General features: G+C 54.7%; 1 protein-coding gene across 2 annotated transcripts; it reads left to right on the forward strand.

The window, feature by feature from the left end:
- Positions 1 to 2,496: 2,496 nt before the first annotated feature.
- SERPINH1 (serpin family H member 1) lies at positions 2,497 to 13,067 on the forward strand. 2 transcript variants are annotated; one of them, XM_032166955.2, is made up of 5 exons: positions 2,497 to 2,643; positions 6,638 to 7,293; positions 9,059 to 9,157; positions 9,269 to 9,501; positions 12,067 to 13,067. In XM_032166955.2, exons 2-5 carry the CDS (start codon positions 6,672 to 6,674, stop codon positions 12,367 to 12,369), a joined length of 1,257 nt encoding a protein of 418 aa, XP_032022846.1. In that variant the 5' UTR covers positions 2,497 to 2,643; positions 6,638 to 6,671; the 3' UTR covers positions 12,370 to 13,067. The 2 variants fall into 2 exon arrangements, with proteins under 2 accessions (XP_032022846.1, XP_032022847.1); XM_032166956.2 differs by lacking the exon at positions 2,497 to 2,643 and adding an exon at positions 4,053 to 4,097.
- Positions 13,068 to 16,644: the final 3,577 nt, after the last annotated feature.

Below are 16,644 nucleotides of genomic sequence, written 5' to 3' on the forward strand. Positions count from 1 at the left end.
AAGGCAGGTCCTCTCTCCTGTGACCGCTCATGATACTGGGTCTATTTAACAGCATGAGCTTTGGTTTATCCCTCAAAATGGGACAGTCACAGCACTCTCAGTCTCCCCCTCAGGTGTTGGTGAAGCCTAAAAGAGCTAAGAGATGCAAGAGAGTAGAGGAAGGAAGTCTCATTGGGATTTTGACATCTGAACCTGCTGAAAACCCAGGTGACCCTCTCTGTTCTGCCAGCACTGATGGGCACTCTTTGTTTCTGCTCTGCCCTGCCCTCAGCTCGCTGACCAAATCACAAGGAAGCCTGAGGGCCAATGTGGGGGTGGGAGTAGAGAGTGGGGTCTGGCCTGGGACCCGGGAGGTCTCCTTGGATAAACAAGAATTTATCTTTTTTTTTTGAGATGCAGTCTCGCTCTGTCACCCATGCTTGAGTGCAGTGGCATGATCTCGGCCCACTGCAACCTCCACCTCCCAGGTTCAAGAGATTCTCCCGCCTCAGCCTCCTGAGTAGCTGGGATTACAGGCACATGACACCACAGCCGGCTAATTTTCATATTTTTATTAGAGATGGGGTTTCACCATTTTGGCCACGCTGATCTTGAACTCCTGACCTCAGGTGATCCACCTGCCTCGGCCTTCCAAAGTGCTAGGATTACAGGCATGAGCCACTGTGCCTAGCCTAGGATTTATCTTTAAAAGCAATATACAGTTGAGGCAGGAGGAAGCACATGAGAACCACGACAGCCACCCCAAAGAGATGGACACCATGCCAAGGCTGGAAGGTTTTGTTAATAATCAGACTTGTCCTAAAAAAGAATGCGGGGCTGCCTCTGAAGGAGGTAAGCTCTCTCTTCTTAGAGATGTCTGGGTGCTTGCCTTTTTGGGATACTGAAAAGAGGGCTTCTGCCTGGGGCTGCAGACAGGAACCCCTGACCTCTGAGATGCCTTGCAGCTCAGAGTCTTTAATACATTTATTCCAGAATCCTTCGACTCTGAGATTTTAACATGTTAAGATTCCTTAGCTGGATTCAAAGACTCCTTGAGAACTTTGAGTGGAAGTAATCTCTGATTCCTTGACCCTGAATCACAGAGTCTGAAGCTTTTGGGATCTGAGATTTCTCACAGTCACAGTCCTTGTACTCAAAAGACTCTGAGCGGCAGAAGCCTACCTAGACAGAGAGGTTTGTCACCGCCACCAGCCTTCCCCACAACCACTAACGGAGGGCAGGGACCCAGGTGATTGACTCATTTGCTGGGTGCTGGGATTTTTTTGCTCCCCAGGATCCAGGGAAGCACCTAGAAGAAAGAAGATACTCAGTGCAGTTTGTTGACTGAATGAATGAAGAGTCCCTACCCTTTCCCTTCCTCTCCATACTGTGTCCATCCAATAGCTATCATTAAACTACTAAAGAGGACTTTTCGGAGGGCAGGCGGCCTCGCTGGCCAAGTCTTTCCTCTGGCTGCCATCATCCAGGCTGCAAGCTGCTGATCAGAAATTGAGCCACTGTCGCCCAGATTATTTAGGGTTTCCTAAATAATCTGCCTCACTGAATTCCCTACTAACACGTACATACCCCGCAGATGGACATCGCACAGGGCAACGACTTTGTTCAGCTTTCAGCTGTGTCCTCAGCACCTAGAACAGTAATGAATACCCTAGGGTAACTCGGAGGTCAAGGAGCTATCAGTTTGCGAGGGTGGAGTAGGAATTGACAGTGAGACCTGAGGCCTGTGGGAGGGGACCCAAACAGGGAGGGGATGCAATAGGGAGAGAGCCAGGGGTGACAAGGATTGAGGAAGGGGGGGGGGGGGAAAGCAAGGGTTGCCTTAGAACCACATTTCACAGCCAAGGGAACAGAGGCCCAGAAAGGGAAAGTAACCTGCTTAGGGTCACACAGCACCTTGCTCAGTGGAGAGCCAGGTTTTCCTTCCTGTGCACTCCTCCAAGCCCAGCCAGACCGCCTGAAGTTCCCCAGGCATCTCTGCCTCTATTACTCCAAAACTTGAACTTTCCGGGTGCCGGGCAGGTACCGGGTCTGGTCTGCTCCGTCTCCCTCTGACCATTTCTGAGGTTGAGGTTTTTTGAATGTACAAGCATGGAGAAGGGCACTGCCTTCAGAAGCCTGAACGTCCCCCCTGAAAGGGAGAGGGGTGCACAGGACTCAATTATGTTTCAGCTTGAAAATGGGGGAGATCGAGGAGAAGGGGAGATGGCTCTGCTTGGGGCAGAGCCCCTGCGGGGAAAGGGGCGCCTGAAAGAATGTGCGATTCGGAGTGGGCTAGCTTGCGCAGAGAGCCTGGGGATGGGAGGAGGCTCGCACTCTGAAGGACACGCTGGTCCCCGTGGGGACTCCCGGAGCCCCGCAGCCCGGGCCGCCGAGGGAGGCAGTAGGACCCAGGGGCCGGGAGGCGCCGGCAGAGGGAGGGGCCGGGGGCCGGGGAGGTTTTGAGGGAGGTCTTTGGCTTTTTTTGGCGGAGCTGGGGCGCCCTCCGGAAGCGTTTCCAACTTTCCAGAAGTTTCTCGGGACGGGCAGGAGGGGGTGGGGACTGCCATATATAGATCCCGGGAGCAAGGGAGCGGGCTAAGAGTAGAATCGTGTCGCGGCTCGAGAGCGATAGTCACGTCCCGGCGCCAGCCCAGCCCGACCCAGGTGAGGGGCGGGAGACGCCTGCGTGCGTGCGGCCCGGGGGAGCGCCGAGCAATCTGGGGGTGCGTGAGGGAGTGAGAGGGGCGAGGGGACTCTGCGAAGCGTTGGGGGCCGAGCCAGAGCCTGCAAACTGGAGTCGTCGGCACTTTGGGGGCCGCTGGAGGGTTTGGAATCGAGACCCCAGGGTTAGCCAGTGATGGAGCCAGCTGAGGGCTAGGGCGGAGATCCGAGCCGGGGTGGGAGTCCATACACTCGGAGGACTGGGAAAAAGTGCAGGGGCCCCTAGAAGGTGGTGGTGGCAGATACGAGACTAGGTGCTGTGTAAAGGGGGCTGGGGGCGCAGAGCAGAGCCTCTGCGGAAAGAAACAGAGGAGGAAGGAGATGAGTCTGGTGCCTCTTCCCGCAAGGGTAGGGAGGACAGGCCGGCCTCGCAGTTCCAGGTCACTTCCGTTCTGGGGTTGAGGCTCAGGGGCAGCAGTGATTGGTGGCCCAGCCTCCTCACAGGCATGCTGAGGGAATCTGAGCCTCCTGAAGGTAGTAGGGTGGTGGGAAAGGAGGTGAAATCGTCTCGACTCCTGGGGTCCGTGTGCTCTGGTAGAAGTGGGCGACAGTGGCTCAATTTCTGATCAGCAGCTTGCAGCCTAGATGATGGCAGCCAAAGGAAAGACTTGGCCAGCGAGGCTCCCTACCCTCCGAAAAAGGGAGTGGGGGTCAGCAGGGTCTGCTCTGCTCTGGGGATTAAGGGGCTGACTAGAAGGATTTGAGTCTTCTGTCTACTGCCACAGGGTTCTTGGAGTAACTGCAGGGTTTAAACTGCAGGGTCTAACTTCCAGAGGCTGGAGTTCCCTGCCCCCCAGCTTAGAGACATTCCTGAGGTGGCTGGAGAGCAGGAAGGAGAATGAATGCACTTCCAGACTGGCCCAGAGTCTCAGCCCCTCCTCTTCCTTGTTTCCGGCTGGTCCCTCTGGGCTGTAGGGCCCGGATGGAGGCCTGGGGAAAATGAGGGGGCTTTGGTTCTCCGGAATTCTGGCCGGGCCCACACCCTCCTGTCTTCAGATGGTTCATGTACCCATCCCCCCTTCCCGTCCTCTCCTTTGTCTCCTCTGTCACCGGGACTCCCAGCAGAGATTTTTTTTGTACTGGCTGTGTAACAGGACACCGAATGCAGCCCTCAGGAGGGGCTCTGTGCTTCTGTGAGGAAGGACCCCTGTGCTGGGAAGGCAGACCCCTGTTTATCCCGAGGGACCTGGGGTGACCCCCTGCCTTGGCCTCGTTTCTCCCATTGTACAGTGAGGTGGTCGACCTCCAAGGTCCCTGTAGATCGGGGACTGGTTGTGCCCTCGGCACCAGGGGCCTCCTCACCATCTCTCCTCTGCCGGCTCCCGCCCTCTTCACTCTTCTGTTTTCTTTCAGAATGAAAAAGGCAGGCATTGACCTCCCTCTGAGGCAGTTTCCAGGTACTTTAGACCTCTCAAGTGTTTGGGACCCTCTGGTGGCCCCCATCATCTCCTCCCCTTCTCTTCCAGACCCTGCTCAGTCCGGCTAGCTGTGGGCACAGCCCTGGCTAGGTGATCTTGTATTTTCTTTGTAGGACTGTAACTCAGCTAACCTTGGCCTGAGGGCTGGCATTTCTCTGTAGCAAGATGGGCTGGGCTGTGGGAGGCTGGCCTGCTTGCAGTAACTTGCCTTCCCCCGTTCCTGCTGCTGGGTTCAGTGGGGCTGCCCTTCTCCCCAGTAGCGCATCTCCCTTCAGAGATCCATGTGCGGATGGGAAGGGAACTAAGGCCAAGAAGGCTCCTGGAGTCCCCTGGCAAATACGTGGCACCCCCTGGGACCTGAATCAGGCCTGCTTCCCAGGCTGGAAGCCCCCCTCTGCCGGCCGGTGGAGATAGTTCAGCCTCCTGCCTGCCACGTCACCACCAGGAGCAGGCGCTAAGCTGCTGTGGGCCTAGCGGGCTGCCTGAGGAATCCCAAACCAGTTATTTGGAGCTTGCTTGAGAAGCCCCTCCCAGTCCTTTGAGGTTCTGGCTGGTGGGGGTGGGGGCTGTCAAGATGGTACCTGCCACGTGGCATGACTGGGAGCGGGCTCTTCAGCTGCCTCCTCAGGGAAGGCAGGCTGGTGTCCTCTGCCGCGGTCTGAGCTCCAGCATCACTGGTCTGGATCAGAGGTGGCTTTTGAGTAGGGTGGCCCTATGCCTATTGTCCTGGCATAATAATTAGTAGTGCCCATTTTACTCTTAGAAGTGTCCTTGTTTGTGCAATAAATTATATGGTTGCTCTGCCTTTGAGGCTCCAGTTCTGGCAGGGAAGGAGCCAGGGCTGGGAGGGAGGTGTCTTGGGGTTTATTCTAGGCCCCAAGATACCCCCTTCATTTTAGGGTGAGACTCAGATCTCCCCGCTCCTTCCAGACATTTTTAGATCTCTGGGCCTTCCCTCCTCTCCCCACCTCCCTCCCCTTGGACCCTTTGCTTCTCTTATACTGCATCTTCAAGGCTCCGAGGAGGGTGGCAGTCCCAGGAGATGGGGAGCCTGTCCAGGTTTTTGGGATGGAAGCAGTAGAATCTTCCCAGAAATACAATGGTCCCCAGGCAGCCAGAGTCCTGAGGGTCTTCCACCAGGATCTCAAATGTTCGGTCTTCTTCAAGGATGACTACAAGTTGGGATCTACCAGAGCAGTGGGATCACAGCCTCCACTAGGATTCCTTCTGTCCTTCCCTTTGCCCTGTCATCTCTCCTGTGCTGTTGCATGACGTAGAGGAGGATAATAGCCTGAAGGGAGAGAGGGAGTGTGGAAGTATCCCAGGAACAGAGACTGTCCCAATTGGAGGCCCCAGAGAGGGGACTGGGGCTTGTCCTGGGGGCCACTGCTACTGCTGGGGCTTGGGGAGGAGGCCTGAGGGCAACCGTGAAGCCGTGGAGCAGATGGCCTGTGTGGCAGTGGCTGTCAGATGGGAGGGCAGAATGGAATTTGACGTGGCTCCAGCTTCCTTGAAGGCTGAGTGCACATCTGGCCAGCTGCTGGTGATGGGGGAGGGGGTCACTGCTCTATTGAGCTGTGCGTGACTCACCCTTTTCCCTAGTATCCTGTCCTTGTGCTATGTCAGGAAGCCTCCTCCCCAGCCCCACCGAGTCTTCAAAGGAGTCGGTCCCCTAGGAGCTTTTGTCCTGGGGATTTCCCATCCGCACTGGGAGCACTGTGGGTAGATGGGCATTCCAAGTTCCTGCCCAGACAGAAGCCGTGGGCATGGAGACCTGGACCCTTCAGCTTGGAAAAGGGAGACTGAGGCTAAGTGGACACAGGACACACACACACTCTCGGGGTCACCCTTGGGGCAGCAGAATGGAGCATCTGGGCTCCCCATTTAATCAGTGATCCAACTGGTGACTCATTAACATCCCAGAGCAGAATGAAAGGCATGGGGGCGGGGCAGCCCTCCAGCTCTGTCCCTCATCCCTTGCCCAGGCATCTGGGTTTCCTGCAGTTTCTCAGCTCACCTGCTGCTTTTTCTCACTGGAAAAGGGCCCCCAGGGTTATGTGAGATCAGGGCTGACCACTCTATAAACTGATGAGGACCCCAGGTCTGGCCAAGTGACCCTGTTTTACCTTCGTTCAGGAAGAGCTGAGGCCTACTGTGTACTAGGCACGGGAGATATAGTGGCAACCAGATTGGCTAGCTTTTCTGTCCTGGAGGCCACAGCCTACTTAGGAGCAGAAATAGATATGAAATAAACACACAAATAAGTGGAAGTGTTGGCTGGCCAATGCAGGAAATCAATAAGGTGGTCTGGTGGTGACTTGCTGGGAATGCTTCTTTGAGTAGGGAGGTCACAGAGGCCTCTGAGAGGCTGGCAGCTCTGAGTCAGGTCTGGGATTCCTGGACTGTGGGCTCTCTTGCCCCCACCTCCAGGGGACTTGTGGCAGCCAGAGGGCTGGGGGTGGTTGTTGGGGAGGAAGGCCTTGGGCTTCAAGACCACCCTGTCTGTGCAATCCTCACAGGCCCACCGTGGTGCACGCAAACCACCTCCCGGCCATGCGCTCCCTCCTGCTCCTCAGCGCCTTCTGCCTCCTGGCGGCTGCCCTGGCCGCCGAGGTGAAGAAACCTGCAGCCGCAGCAGCTCCTGGCACCGCGGAGAAGTTGAGCCCCAAGGCGGCCACGCTCGCCGAGCGCAGCGCCGGCCTGGCCTTCAGCTTGTACCAGGCCATGGCCAAGGACCAGGCAGTGGAGAACATCCTGGTGTCACCCGTGGTGGTGGCCTCGTCGCTGGGACTCGTGTCGCTGGGCGGCAAGGCGACCACGGCCTCGCAGGCCAAGGCAGTGCTGAGCGCCGAGCAGCTGCGCGACGAGGAGGTGCACGCCGGCCTGGGCGAGCTGCTGCGTTCACTTAGCAACTCCACGGCGCGCAACGTGACCTGGAAGCTGGGCAGCCGACTGTACGGACCCAGCTCAGTGAGCTTCGCTGATGACTTCGTGCGCAGCAGCAAGCAGCACTACAACTGCGAGCACTCCAAGATCAACTTCCGCGACAAGCGCAGCGCGCTGCAGTCCATCAACGAGTGGGCCGCGCAGACCACCGACGGCAAGCTGCCCGAGGTCACCAAGGACGTGGAGCGCACGGACGGCGCCCTGCTTGTCAACGCCATGTTCTTCAAGCGTGAGTCGGGGGCACGTTCAGGGGTCCTCCTCCTCCTCCTCCTCCCAGGACCCCCTACAAGAGTTAGGACGACATTCCGTGTGCTCCATTCTTCACTGCCTCTCATTTATGCTGTGACAACCCAGGGAGGCAGGACTGTCACTCAGCTTTTTGTGCAGACTGGAAACTAGATTCAGAGACAGGTAGCAGCGTGTAAAGGAATGGTTCAGGGAGCGGAGGCCCCATAGGGACTCCATGAAATGTATTCCGATCGAATTTCGTCAAAGTGCTCGTCCTTGTATATCTTGGAATGAATAAAATTTAATAATCCATTCTGCCTCAGTAGTGAGCTAGAGAAAGAACCCAAATCCTTTTTTTTAAATTATTTTTATTTTGAGATGGAGTCTCACTCTGTCACCCAGGCTGGAGTGCAATGGCATGATCTCAGCTCACTGCAGCCTTGGCCTCCTGGGTTCCAGCAATTCTCCTGCCTCAGCCTCCCGAGTAGCTGGGATTATAGGTGCCTACCACCACACCCAGCTAATTTTTGTATTTTTAGTAGAGATGGGGTTTCGCCATGTTGGCCAGGCTGGTCTCAAACTCCTGGCCTCAAGTGATCTGCCCGCCTCGGCCTCCCAAAGTGCTGGGATTTCAGGTGCGAGCCACCACATCTGGCCAAGACCCAGAATCCTTAAAGCAACCTTGGGGGCAGGCAGTGTTACCTTCATTTCACAGTGAGGAAACTGAGGCTCAGCAAGGAGGAAGCAGAGCCAGGCCTCAGGCCCGGATACCTCTGTCTTCAGTTGAAGATTAGATGTAGGGTTCATAAACATTTTTGAGTACCTACATAGACAACACTATTCTCACAGTTTGCTGTGAGAATGAAGTAACCCTCATTTTACAAATGAGGCCAAGCTAGGAGAGCTGAGGTCTCCCCGAGTCAGTGGCTGAGCTTGGATTGGAACACAGGTCTGGCTGTGAGCAAGCGCAGAGTTCAGGCCACTCTCAGACATTTTTTGTTGTTATTTTCTGGTCATGGAGACAGAACTTGCAGAGGAAAATGAAGGGTGGGCCGAGCACAGTAGCTCATGCCTGTAATCCTAGCACTTTGGGAGGCCAAGGTGGGTGGATCACATGAGCCCAGGAATTCGAGACCAGCCTGGATAAGATGGTGAAACCCCTTGTCTACAAAAAATTAGCCAGGCGTGGTGGCGCCTGCTGGTAGTCCCAGCTACTCTGGAGGCTGAGGTGGGAGGATCGCTGGAGCTGGGGAATTCAAGACTGCAGTGTGTCGTGATTGCACCACTGCACTCCAGCTGTAGGATGGAGTGGGACAGACCTTGTCTCAAAAAGAAAAAGATAAAAAAAAATTAAGAGTGGTCATGGGGCACTCCCTGCCCAGGGCACAGCTGTCCCTCAGGTACCAGGTAGGGTAGAAAGCCCTCTTCAGAGCATGTTTCCAAAATATCTGACAAGTGCCAGAGCTGGGGATGGCCATAGAGGTGGCTGAGCTGAGGGTGGAATTAATTCTTTATCATATGGGAGCAGCAGGCACTGACTATAGGGAACCGCATCCTCAGATGGCATGTCCTGGGGCCAAGACCCCTTCCCAAAGCTGGGAACATAGACTCTGTGGGCTGGGTGCTCTACAGCTGGGCCCTGAAGAATGGAGCAAAGACCTGTGTCAAGGATAAATCAAGGGTCTGCAGCTGGGGGTGGCTGTGGGCTGTGATTGTGTCTGGGGGCAGCCATGTGTCTCTGACCCTGTGTTTTGCCCCAACTACAGCACACTGGGATGAGAAATTCCACCATAAGATGGTGGACAACCGTGGCTTCATGGTAACTCGGTCCTATACCGTGGGTGTCATGATGATGCACCGGACAGGTAGGTGCTGTGAGGAGCAGGGTGTCAAGGAGGGTGGGGGTCCAAGGGTAGTTGGGGTCTGACCCACCCCTGCACACAGGATGCCCAGTGTCCTTTCCACTCCTCTCCCAGGCCTCTACAACTACTATGACGACGAGAAGGAAAAGCTGCAAATTGTGGAGATGCCCCTGGCCCACAAGCTCTCCAGCCTCATCATCCTCATGCCCCATCACGTGGAGCCTCTCGAGCGCCTTGAAAAGCTGCTAACGAAAGAGCAGCTGAAGATCTGGATGGGGAAGATGCAGAAGAAGGCTGTTGCCATCTCCTTGCCCAAGGGTGTGGTGGAGGTGACCCATGACCTACAGGTAAGGGGTGGCTCAGCCTGGGGGCCTGCAGGGCTTGGAGCCAGGGGGAGGTGCTTTGGGGGCCCACTCGCCAATTCAGCAGGTCTGTCCCAAGACCCCCTGGATGTCCAGGCAGTGCTGGGCTCTGTGATGGGGGAAGCTGGGGCAGAAGGTGTGGGCCCTGCCCTTGGGAAGATGATGATAATACCAGCAGCTAAATAAAACGGAACACTTCCTGTATGCCAGGCGTTCTTCTAAGCACTTTATACGTTTTATTATTTTGAGATGGAGTCTCACTCTGTTGCCCAGGCTGGAGTGCAATGGTGCCATCTCTGCTCACTGCAACCTCCACCTCCCGGGTTCAAGCGATTCTCCTGCCTCAGCCTCCCGAGTAGCTGGGATTACAGGCATGTGCCACCACCCCCAGCTAATTTTTGTATTTTTAATAGAGACAGGATTTCACCATGTTGGCCAGGCTGGTCTCGAACTCCTGACATCAAGTGATCCTCCTGCCTCGGCCTCCCAAAGTGCTGGGATTACAGGTGTGAGCCACCGTGCCCAGCCTTTATACATATTAAACTCTTTTAATCCTCAAAACAACTTTATTAGGTAGGACTGTAAGTTTCATCTTAGAGATGAGGAAACTGAGGTTCGGAAAGGTTAGGTAACCTGTGCAAAGTCACACAGCTAGTAATTCAGACATCTTGCACCAGAGCTAACCCTCAGTCACTGCACTGCCTCTGAGGTCTGAAGTGCCCCCAGTTATAGATTGTTTAAGCTGGAGGATTATCTACCATGCATTAATCAGACTGGTAGCTATGGGTCATCTAGAATGGCCAGAAACTTAACACACATTCTCCAGATTCTCCCTTGCAACCACCCTGGGTGGTGGGCAGAGGCTCAGAGAGAAGCAATGACTCCCTAAGATTCCCCAGGCTCATAAGTGGAGTTGCAATTAGACCTCAAGGTAAAAACATAATAGCGGCCTTTTTGTCAATCGAGAGATATTTTTGACTTACCCAAAAAAGGAAACTTTCATGTCATTCTTTCCTTGGATGCCACAAATGGTTCTCACCTGCAGAATCGATCCAGACTTGCTGCCCGGAGAGCTTAGAGAGATAAAGCTGGAGATGAAGTGGGGCTTAGGCTCCAAACCAGGGACAAGTGGAACTCGTACTGGTCTGTGCTGTAGACCCTGGGAGTTCCTGGAGAGGGGTCACTGTCTCCCTCCCAGTCCTGGCCCTGATCCTTCCCCAGCCCCTTCTCCAGTGGCTGTTGTCCCACCCCCTTCTCCCCTTGTTCCTCTGGTGTCTTCCTGGAACCCTCAGTGGAGACCCCACCCCCCAGTTCATGGGGTAGATTGAGGGGAAATTTGAGGCGGATGACGTGTGCGAGGTCATTGGGGTGGGAAGAGCTGGGCCCACCTCGAATGCCTGTCTCAGGACCTCAGGCCTAGTTCCTGTGTGGCCTTGCCAGGGAGGTGGAGATTATCCTGCAGAATCCTGGACCCGGATGCTGCCATTCGCTCAGCCCACAGCCGTTTACTGTCCTCTCTCCTGCACTGAGAGCCAGGGAGAGCGCTGGACATGGGCCCCGCCCTCAGGGAGCTCCAAGCCAGGTGGGAGAGACAGGCAGCACCAGACTGATAACAGGAAGGTCCAGGGAGGCACCACTCATCCTGTGGGCTCGGGAAGGCTTCCTGAAAGAAATGGTTTCTAAAGAGCCCTAATGGGAGACAGGATGGCCATCCAGGATATAAGCTGTTCTGTGAGGCTGTCTGGAGAGTGGGGTGGGGCGTGCCAAGGGATGTGGCTGGAGGCTGCCACGGAGGCACAGGTCATATGTTAAAGAGCGATGGTTGGCTTCCAAGAGCTGTGCAGGGCCATGGAAAGATGTGTGTGTGTGTGTGTGTGTGTTTTAATTTTTTACTATCAAACATTGGAAAAATAAAAGTAGATTAGTGTAATGAAACCTCAAGTGTCTATTGCCCAGCTTCAAGCATTGTCAGCTCATGGCCAATAGTGATCCATCTATACCCACTCATCCCCCCGCTGCATCCGATTATTCTGAAGCAAATTCCAGGCATCCTATCACTCTGGACAGGTTTTCAGCCCCAGAGTGATGTGGACATAGTTGTCCTTAGATCAGTCTTTCTCAAACTTGAGTATGCTAAGAAAGCACTTGGGGCATTTGTGAAAAGGAATCCATGCCCACTCCCAGAGATTCCGATTCAGGCGGTCTGGGCTGGGGTCAGGACATGAGCATTTGAGATAAGCTCCTAGGTGGTGCCCATGCTGCCTGTCCCTGAACTGCAGCTGGGCAGTGCTAGGATACGTTCTCACTTGTTTTTCTGAGTCTCAGCTTCCTCATCTGTGAAGTGGCGATTAGAAGCCCTTGTAGAGTTGCAGTGAGAATTGAGAAAGCTGTGATTTGAAGTGCCAGTGCCATGTCTGGCATACAGAAGGTGGCCGGGGAGTGGTTCTCTCCTCTCTGAGGAGCAGTCAGGGTAGTATGGGGTGGAGGGTTTGAGGGTGGAGGAGCCTGGCATGCCATGGCCTCACCTGGCACACCTCCTTGTTCCCACAGAAACACCTGGCTGGGCTGGGCCTGACTGAGGCCATTGACAAGAACAAGGCCGACTTGTCACGCATGTCAGGCAAGAAGGACCTGTACCTGGCCAGCGTGTTCCACGCCACCGCCTTTGAGTTGGACACAGATGGCAACCCCTTTGACCAGGACATCTACGGGCGCGAGGAGCTGCGCAGCCCCAAGCTGTTCTACGCCGACCACCCCTTCATCTTCCTAGTGCGGGACACCCAAAGCGGCTCCCTGCTATTCATTGGGCGCCTGGTCCGGCCTAAGGGTGACAAGATGCGAGACGAGTTGTAGGGCCTCAGGGTGCACACAGGATGGCAGGAGGCAGCCAAAGGCTCCTGAGACACATGGGTGCTATTGGGGTTGGGGGGGAGGTGAGGTACCAGCCTTGGATACTCCGTGGGGTGGGGGTGGAAAAACAGACCAGGGTTCCCGTGTGCCTGAGCGGACCTTCCCAGCTAGAATTCACTCCACTTGGACATGGGCCCCAGATACCATGATGCTGAGCCCACAAACTCCACATCCTGTGGGACCTGGGCCATAGTCATCCTGCCTGCCCTCAAAGTCCCAGATCAAGCCTGCCTCAATCAGTATTCATATTTATAGCCAGGTACCTTCTCACCTGTGAGACCAAATTGAGCTAGGGAGGTCAGCCAGCTCTCTTCTGACACTAAAACACCTCAGCCGCCTCCCCAGCTCTATCCCAACCTCTCCCAACTATAAAACTAGGTGCTGCAGCCCCTGGGACCAGGCACCCCCAGAATGACCTGGCCGCAGTGAGGCGGATCGAGAAGGAGCTCCCAGGAGGGGCTTCTGGGCAGACTCTGGTCAAGAAGCATCGTGTCTGGCGTTGTGGGGATGAACTTTTTGTTTTGTTTCTTCCTTTTTTAGTTCTTCAAAGATAGGGAGGGAAGGGGGAACATGAGCCTTTGTTGCTATCAATCCAAGAACTTATTTGTACAATTTTTTTTTCAATAAAACTTTTCCAATGAAATTTTGTTGGAGCGTGGAAGAAGATTGGATCAGGAGATTCTTACACCATTCTTCCCAGGGGACAAGGTCTCCTGCTAAGGCAGACTCGCTACTGATGGCTCATATCAGGCCCTGGAATGCTGGCAGATCACTGTGCAGACAGTGCCAAGTGGCAGGTGCATTCCATGCTGACCCGGGAAATGGTTCTGGCTCTGGCAGCCCTGGAGAAGTTGCAGCTGCAGGACCTGAATGAGAGCACTGGACCTGGAGCCAGTCTTCAGCCTCTTCGCCTTTCTTTCTTTCTTGACCCTTTTTTTAAGATGTGGGTCTTGCTATGTTGCCCAGGCTGGACTCAAACTCCTGGGCTTCAGCGAACCTCCTTCCTCAGCCTTCTAAGTAGCTGGGACTACAGGGAGGGCTATGGGCATGAGCCACTATGCCCAGCTCCCCTAGCCTTTCCTTGCAAGCTGACCTCCTGCTACATCCAGGGCCACAGGTACAAACTCAGGCACACATTTAGTAAGTTGCCTGGCTTTGGGCTGGGCTTTGGAAGGACATTGTGGGGATCCTTGCCCTTAGGTGGCCCGAAGTGTTGGATTTGTAGCAGGGGAGGAGGAGGCACCCAACACAGTCCCTTTTGACACAGTCCTCCGGTTGGATGCCTCATGGTCCTTAGGGCTCCTGACACCGTACCTTAGGGAGCGAGGGATGCACAGGACGGAGCCAGTGGCCAGGGAGGCAGAGGAGCAGAGGATATTGGGCTGGAGGCCCATCTCTGCTGCCTGCTGGCCATTTAACCTAGGACAGGTCATTTTTCTCTCTGGGCACCTCCAGCTTTCCTCAGCCAAAGATTGTGACCTGGAGGTTGTTGGTTCAGGAAGGGACCCCTTACCCGGCTGAGCAATCCAGCAGTAGCCACCAAGATGTACATGGGTCTGCAGAAGGGCCAGCTGATTCACTCCCGTCATTGCCATGACAGAGTTTCAGCAAGACTGCTCAGAGTCCCAGGGCCATCCTGTGCTTCGGCTCAATCATTCAGATCTATCCTCAAGGGGCTTTGTCTAGTGGTGGAGACTTAGGGACAGGGTGCTCAGTGCTCACTGTGTTCCAGGCACCTGGATCATTCTGTTCCAGGTGTGCCACATTTGTCCCCCTGCCTCAAGGCCTTTGCACTAGCTGTCCTTTCTGCCTGGCAGGTGGTTCTTTTAGATGTTTGCAGGGTTGCTTTTTATCACCAGGATTCAGCGTAAACGTTGTCTGCTCAGAGAGGCCTTCCCTGACCACCCTACACAACCAGTCCCTCTCCCACCTCAGTTTCTCTACCATGATTTCTCACTTTACTGACTCCTTAGCACGATGAAATTACCCACTTAAGACTTCCCTGCCTGCCTCACCTCCTAGAATGGAAGCTCCATGAAGAGAGGGCCCATGGCTGTTTGTCTATTGCAGTAAATCCTGCACCTAGCTTTAGCATCATGCACATATCGAGGAAGGCTCCCAGGAGGAGGTGACATGGGGGCTGCTTTAAAGGGTGAGTAGGCATTTCTGGATCAGAATAGTGCTTTCAGTGAAACCAGCTGGTACGCCTTTGTGTTTTGCTCCTGCTATGTACCAAATACTTGATATGTACAATTTTATCCAAGCTTCCTAACAGCTTGGCTAGTTAGGGATTATCTCCATTTTACAGGTGAGTTAACAGGCTGAGCAGTTAAGTGAGCTGCCTGAGGCCCCACAGTCAGTGGGGGCCCGAGCTGGGACTAGATCCTAGTTGGTTGGGTAGTTGCTTCGCCACATAGGAAGGGCAGGAGAGGCCCCTGACACAGTGCCTGGAACCCAGCACTGAGCACAGATTCTAGTAATGGAGGCATGTTAACTGGCATATGATCTGTATCCATCTCACTTAATCCCCACAATAGCCCCGTTAGGTGGGAAGTCTTCCTAACTTTACAAGGTGCAGCTCAGAGAAGGCAGAGACCGGACTGGAACCCAGGCCTCCTGGCCCTGAAGTTCAGCCTGTGACAGCTCCCCCACCAAGTGGGAATGGGCAGTAAAATAAGCCAGGCCTGGGTGTGGGGCCACCAAGAGGACCCAAAGTGGGTCTTGAGACCACACTCCTGCATCCTGACTCAGGTGGGGAGGGTGGTAAGAGGTCTGTGCTGTTCCATCTCAAACACCCATCCATGAAGACTGGAGTTGCTGGTGTGTGAGTGGCAGTGCAGGTGGCAGAGGTGGATGAGTTAGGGGTGGGGTGGGGTATAGAGGTTGGTCCAGCCAGTGTTGCTGCCCCCAGTGCCCCATCACTGCCCTGTGTGGAGCTTTCCTGCCGCCTGGAGGCCACTGGAGGGATTACCCTGTTACTCTCACCCTGGTGCTTGTTAAAGTCTCGGGAGATAATGAGCCTGTTGGATTGTGCGGGTCCAGATGTGGATGCAAGTATGGGAGATGCGGATTAGCCTTCTTCTGAGTGCCTACTGTGTGCCCAGCACTGCCATGTATGATTTCATTTAATTTTCAGGCTTCCCTCCAGAGTAGCTATTACTGCCCCATGTTACGGACAAGAAAACAGGCTCAGAGAGGGGAAGTGACTACCTCAAGGCCACCCAGCAGGACAATGACAGAGCTTGGCTCACATGGGAACCCAGGTTTCCTGGCTGTAGAGGAAGAAGTTACTGACGTGTGTGAGCTCCATGCTGCACAATTTGCAGGGGGCGGTCACCCATCTTTTCCCCAGTCCCTGCAGCACGGGGCTTGTTGTCCTCCTGACACTCCAGCTGTGACCTCTGCAAGAGCATGCCCTTGTCTGCCTGTGTCTTGCTGCATCCCCGCACTTAACACAATACCCGGCACACAGGAGGCGCCTAATAAATGCTCCTTCTAAGGAAGCAGTCTAGTGGGAACTGTGGTGTTTAGCAGCAGAGGCGCTGGAGCCTGACAGACCTGACGGGCGTCCCAGCTCTGCCACTCCCTAGCTGTGTGATCATGGGTCAGTTACTTACCTTCTCTGAGCTTCAGTTTCCTCAGTAGTAAGGTGGAAATGATAACAGTACTTACCTCATAAGGTTGTGGTGAAAGTTAAATGAGGTAATCCATGGTACTTGGCAAATACATAGCCAATAAACATTAGTAGTAGTTACTAATAGGAGAAGGTAGTGATTCAAAATCGTACAGCAGAGCTGGGATTTGAACCTACCTCTCTGCAACTGTAAAAAGCCTGACCCCTTCCATTATGCCACAGTGCCTTAGGTTCAGGCTGCGCTGAAGTGTCAGGGGAGACTCCTGGAAGAAGGGGCTAGAGCTGGATGACAAGAAGGAAAGAGGCATTCCAGATGTGAGGAACAGCTGGAACAGAGGTGCAGCAGTTGGGATGGGCAGGGTACTCTGAAACACAGGGAGGGGGGTGGTGAGGAGGGTTGAAGTGGGAGATGGAGGATTGAACTGCTATGTGATGGGAGCCCCCTGGATATGGCACTCAGCGGGTCGGTGAGCGTTATTAGAGGCAGGACAGATGGCCCTCGCCACTCAATCCCTCTGCGTTTCCCAATCCTCTGTCCCGCCACTCCCGCTAACTCTACAGCCCCTCTCAGTTCTCACCATCTC

Source organism: Hylobates moloch, unplaced genomic scaffold (genome assembly GCF_009828535.3).
Source record: "Hylobates moloch isolate HMO894 unplaced genomic scaffold, HMol_V3 SCAFFOLD_11, whole genome shotgun sequence".
NCBI lineage: Eukaryota > Metazoa > Chordata > Mammalia > Primates > Hylobatidae > Hylobates > Hylobates moloch.

Excerpts from the sequence above, each read along its gene's own strand:
- SERPINH1 (XM_032166955.2), top strand. The coding sequence starts at position 6,672 with ATGCGCTCCCTCCTGCTCCTCAGCGCCTTCTGCCTCCTGGCGGCTGCC. Across the intron at positions 9,158-9,268 it reads CATGATGATGCACCGGACAG|GCCTCTACAACTACTATGAC; the intron begins GTAGGTGCTGTG and ends CTCCTCTCCCAG. Across the intron at positions 9,502-12,066 it reads AGGTGACCCATGACCTACAG|AAACACCTGGCTGGGCTGGG; the intron begins GTAAGGGGTGGC and ends TTGTTCCCACAG.